Source organism: Diplotaxodon limnothrissa, linkage group LG7, assembly GCF_057381915.1.
Source record: "Diplotaxodon limnothrissa isolate DT_005_m linkage group LG7, D_limnothrissa_male_GT1.1, whole genome shotgun sequence".
NCBI lineage: Eukaryota > Metazoa > Chordata > Actinopteri > Cichliformes > Cichlidae > Diplotaxodon > Diplotaxodon limnothrissa.
Genome location: NC_140602.1, coordinates 24,541,502 through 24,547,480, shown reverse-complemented (window position 1 = coordinate 24,547,480; position 5,979 = coordinate 24,541,502). Strand labels below are relative to the sequence as shown.

The 5,979-nt window shown below is 37.7% G+C and overlaps 1 protein-coding gene across 1 annotated transcript; it reads left to right on the top strand.

Moving 5' to 3' along the window:
• Positions 1-371: 371 nt before the first annotated feature.
• On the top strand, positions 372-2,316 carry LOC146628329 (uncharacterized). Its single transcript, XM_085357038.1, has 4 exons — positions 372-752; positions 995-1,150; positions 1,468-1,560; positions 1,993-2,316. Exons 1-4 carry the CDS (start codon positions 408-410, stop codon positions 2,314-2,316), a joined length of 918 nt encoding a protein of 305 aa, XP_085213164.1. The 5' UTR covers positions 372-407.
• Positions 2,317-5,979: the final 3,663 nt, after the last annotated feature.

Sequence of the window (5,979 nt, the reverse complement as noted above, 5' to 3'; positions counted from 1 at the left end):
GTGCCGATCAGTCCACTTCATCTCTGTCTCTTTCATTTGAGTCTGATGACGGTATTTCGGTGGCATCAAATGACACAATTATCCTCTCATCCCCTGAATCTATGTCATCTCGAACACAACAGTGGCCAGAAGACTTTGCAATTCCCCAATTTTCATATGACACAGAGCTACAGCTAGAGAGGGGGAATACTGAGTACCGTGTGAGCCAAAAAATGTTGACTTTAAGCGCCCGAATGCTGTCTGATATCCTGAAAAGAGTTGCAGAAGAAATTTACCGTTACAAGGCCTATCAAGAGGATGCACATTTCTGCGCAGCTGCAGAGGCCCTTATCAAAAAGCACCCATGTTTGAAAGAACCTGGATCATTCAATGGCTGCTACGGTTGGAAACAACGACTGAAGTACAAAATGGCAAACTACAGGACCCAGCTCAAATTACAGGGGTGTCCAGAGCTGTGTGTAAACTCACTGAAATCTAAAGCTACTACAGATGCTTTCCCTGCTAAAAAAGTGAAGAAGCCAAAACGTTCTGAAGCTAACTTTTATCCATCCTTTCCTACTGGTGAGACTCTGGACAGCATGGAAAAAGTGAGACTAGAACTTCTGACAGAGATCGGGATAAGGGACAATGAAAGGGTCATCGCAGACAAAATGGCTAACACGTTTGCCTACAGACGACATGAGGTGGTAAACCAAGAACCAAGCATTCAGGAACTGAAGGACAGATGGCCTGCACTCTTCACACAGAAAGAGGTAAGAATGGAACTGAAGTGATCGAAGTCTGTATGCTTCAGGATTTATTGCAGTTAACTTTCATGAATCGGTCATAACTTGATTTGGTTGAGATTTTATAACACTGAACTTAATGAAAGAATTTACATTTTGAATTCCCATATATGTTATACTTTTTGGGATATAGACATTTTGGCATACAATCAGTTTCAGCATTTTGTTCCATAATACAATATCTACTGTCATTTGTGTTTTGTTTTTAGATAAATACAGAGTTCCAGAGGCTCATGGCTGTTCCTCTTGAGTGGAAGTTCATGGCCCAGTTAGACATGCACTCAAGTCAGCTGATCAAAGTCATACGTGCCAAAGGAGGAGCAACACGCCAAAAGATTGCGAACATCTTGGACACATTGGACCAGGTAAATCTGTACCATCAAACAAGATGCTTCGTAACTAAGAGGGCTGTCAAAATATATCTGAATCCAAAAAAATATATATATATTTAACTGAATCTTTCATAAAGACAATATGGGCAGGCCAATGCTAATCATGGCTTTCATATGCATGAATGTTTTTAGCGACTCCACTGAACTCATCCCCTTTTCTTTCTGTAATGAATCTCTGGGCTTGTGAATTACTGTTTTTAAATAAAGTACATGTAAGTTAAGCAATAAGAGTAAGGATGTCTGTCTTATGAAATTTAGAGTTTAAAATTACTCAACATTTGTTGTTCTAGACTGTGGACATTAATCATCGGAGGGAATGTGTGCTGAAAGCCCTCACCATCTTCCTGGGAGAAGATGCAGATGGCCTGATCAAGGAATACCTTGTAAGTTTCAACAGTTTGTCAGCACATCTTGTCAAAGGGACACAAAAAAGTTAACTGTTAGAACAAACATAACACGTGAACCCTAGTTGGATTGCTGACATGTATTTATTATCATGACCATATTGGACATTATGTAATTCCCAGCAACAACACATTACATATCGGATTGACTTTGTTTTAAGTAAGACGGGCTTACTTGATTATTTAAGTTCAAAGGAATAGTTTGACATGTTGGGAAATCTTATCTTTCTTGCTTACAATTTGATTAGAGTCAGATTGATACACCTCTCTCTGCTGTTTCTGGTGTGTGATGACACCCAGCCAAGAAATAGCCCAGCACATAACACATATTGGTACATCACCCAAACACTTAATCACAGTAAGAAGTGAGGCTAATGATGATTTGTGTTTGTGTCTTGTACCCCTCTGTAGGACTGTGGAGCAGATGATGTTCAGAGGGACCTGGAGGAGGTCACCATGGCAGTGTATGTGATTCGGAAGGAGGGGGAGGGACTGCAGGAGCCACCTGAAGACATTGGCATTGTCATTGAGGGTGTGGAAGTGTTGCATGAACTAACTTCAGTTGCCTCAGCTTGTGCCCTGCTTCTAGGTTTGATCTATGCACTCAACCTAGCTTATCCAAAACCCTTTCGCTTCACTTTTGAAGTGCTCCAAAAAATCTTCATGCAGCTTGATCAGCACAAGATGTCCCCCAAAGTCCAAAATCTGTATATCAAACTTCAAAGCTCCCAGTAATGGCACAGAACAATGACCAACAAATGGCCCTGTGCCATAATGCGAAGGAACAACTGTGTTTGGACATATAGCATGTAAAATATGTAGTCTCTTTTGGATGTTGGGCCTTTTTTTATGCTCCAAGAGACCTCAAACCCCAATTTAATGTGCTTTTATGGTATTTTTATTTATTTTTTAATTTTTTTTCAGACATATTTGCCTTCGTTTCAAGGGAAAGGTTGCATTTCAGGTTTGATGTGCTCAGTTATACAACAAACTGTTGTGACATTCTAAAACTCTAGAGGAGTGTTTATATTTTTTCATCCCCATTGGTCAGCTACACTGTTCAGATATTTATTCATTGGCTATAGCTGAAGAGAAGTTTCTGTATACTCTTGGGGCACTTTTTCATAGTTGACACTGTATGTGTTAAGATTGATATTTGTGTAATACTGTGTTGCACTTTACACTTTGTTGACAACTTTGTGGTCCTACTAAGCATTACTTGCATTTTGTGCATATGTGTTTCAAAAAGGACAAATGTGTAATGTATTTGACCAAAAGCTGTGTTGGTTGCCATAAAGGTAATACTTTATTACATTTATACAATAAAGCATTTAAAAAAAAAAAACATTGGATTTTGAATTTTTGAAAAATATTTTCAGGCAACTTAAAATTTTGATTTAAGCTTTATTATACAAACTAAAATTTCATTTTAGAGTCACTACAAAAAGTAATTTACACTAAACCACATTATTAGGTTAGCAAAGAGCAATATTTTACTTTTGGGTTATGCAAATTATTGGGTTGGAAAAACTGAAAACTTTAAGTTGAAATGTCTTAATTTTAAGTTGGATTAATGCAAAATGTTTATTTGACAGCAATTAATTTATTAAGTACATGTAACTTAAATCAGTTGTGTTAATTTAATGTATTAACTTAATTTCAAAGAACTTAATTAAATTTGGTGTTACCAATTGAAATAATTCAATTAAGTTGGTTCAACTATTTTCTTTTTTCAGTGTAGGGCGAGAGGCAGAGTACACCCTGGACAGGTCGCCAGTCTGTCACAGGGCTAACACATGGGAACAAACAACCATTTGCACCTATGGGCACTTTAGAATTACCAGTTAACCTAATCCGACTAACTGCATCTTCTTGAAATTTGAAAGGAAGTTGGCATACCCAGACAGATCCCACGCACACACAGGGAGAACATGCAAACTCCACACACAAAGGACCCAGCCAGGTCGTGGAATCAAACTCAGGATCTTCTTGCTGTGAGGCAACAGTGCTAATCGCCGCACCACCAGAATCCTCACAGAAAATAAAAGCTGAAGTGAAAAGTTGAATGCCTAAAAAGTGGAGTAAATTCCAGAGGTGACACTGTTGTAGACATATTTAAAATGTGCACACTTATGTTCTCTGAATTGCGAATTAAAAATATGACTTTATCATTTGAGTGGCTGATGAAAGGTTTTCATTGTTAAAACATCAGTGTGGCTAATGAAAACAGGGAGAAACATGAATGATAAGTAGGCAGAGTACATCTAATGTGATAATGAGATTTCCCACTGATAAAAACTACCACAATTTCTTTACATTGGGTGATTAATGGACAGAAAGGTGTAAAAAGACCAATGAGAAACTAACATTTGATTACCATGAATATACCAATATGTGGTTGTTCCATGAAAAGTGAATTTGGTAAGGAAAAAAAACATAAATTTATATCCCTCAATGTTCACTGGTGGTTATTTATACAAATACATAAATGATCTATGTTTCAGAGAAAATTGGCTAAAACATTTTAACTAGTGCAAACAGCTAAACAGCAAGAAAAGTAAACAGCATATGATAACTACATAAAAATCAAAACAAAGCTAACTTATTTGAGAACAATGTGTGAAGAACATATTTAACACATTTAACATATATTTACCTTTGATGGATCCTTACAGGCACACAGACATGTTCATGGCTCAGTAATCTAAAAGGCATAAGGACAGGGTGCATGGAGAAACTAGGGGACTTCTTTTTATTTATTTAGTTATTATTATTTTACGCCATGAGAATGTATATTTTTTGCCTGTCCACAATATTTTCCTAACTTTGTAAGTGTTAATCTATTAATTCTATTAAGCTTCTGTTAATCTATTTATCAGTAGAGGTTCAATAAAAAAAACAACACATTAAAGAACTGTGTTTTGCATAGCCACAAGGACAGATCCACCACCACCCACATTACTGTCAGTATGAACAGTTCTTTCTTGTAGTGATAATTATTTCTGTGTGAAGCTGAAGACGAAGCTTCACCTGCTTTGTCATAGCCAGCTTAGCTCACTAAACTCACACACAGCTCAGTGTTAACTGTATTAATGTCAATCTTCCCTTTTTCACTGTGATTGTTGGTTTATCTCCTCCATGCAGTTTAGCAGATAGCAGTTAAGAAGTGTAATCCATTGTCCCCATTCTTTCATATCAGCTTGTTTCATCCTCTTGTACCTTGCTTCTATTATTCATGATTATTATGGGGTTACAGGAATGCTAGAGTGCCTCCAGCTTAAACCCCTTCCTCCTCTGTAGGCCTGGTGATCCAGGAACTGAGGCTCAGACTACTACTGTGCACTTTCCACGTCCTTTTAAGCAACAGCTAAATTACTCGCATTAAAGGATGCTAATTCAATGCCAATCAAAGTTATTTTCGAAAAAGGGAGGGGGAGTGCTTTTCTTTTTAGGCTATATATATACTCCTATTTGACAGATCGACTCTAATAGTGTTGTCAATGGCCTAAAAAGTGATAACTGACAGATCGAGCACAAGCTGTTGTGTGTTTGTTTGTGTGTGTGTGTGTGTGTGTGTGTGTGTGTGTGTGTGTGTGTGTGTGTGTGTGTGTGTGTCTTAGGACATTGTGAACATGTTTCGGCTGGAAAATACTTAAATTATGTCATCATATGCTGGCACATACCTCCCAGGGAACAAAGGAACTTCATCAGTGGAGCAAGGTTAATGTGGAGTTTTTTCACTGCGTTGAGGCACAGATGGAAATAAGAAAACGTCTTAGAACACACTGTTTATATGCAGCATAATAGTGTATGAATAATTTACTCTCCCTCCAGATGAGTCATTAACACCTCGGCTAGACCACTCCCACCCCCCAGGCTCCAGTAACAATGCTTTCGTTCTGCAGTTTGATTGAAAAGTCAAAGTGATTCTGATTTCTTGGACAAGTTGGACAGCTGTTAATTAGTTTGTCTTTTTTAATCATTTTGGGATGATCCAAATGAAACCTGCCTGTCAGTGTTAATAATTGCGCCTTTTCATCTTTTTCAGAAGTTTTACTAGCACTGCAGAGACAGTCTTGTCATGTAACTGTGTCTTGACAGCTGTGACACCGACTTTACCCAGGAGATAAATGTGCTCTGGCACAGTTGATAGGATTCAAAGATGTAACTTATGTAGAAAAAAATCCAAAATCTAACTTCAGTCTAGAGGTGCTTGAGTGATATTAATTACCGTATCCCTTGCCAAGACAGTGGCAAGTGACAGTGCTCTACCATTTAAGCTCTAGCATTTCTGAGAAAATAATCTTTCAGAGTTACATACTGAAATGATTAAAAATTAATGCAATACACAAATCTAGGACTTTTCTGTCGTGAACACAACTCTGACCCTAACCACAT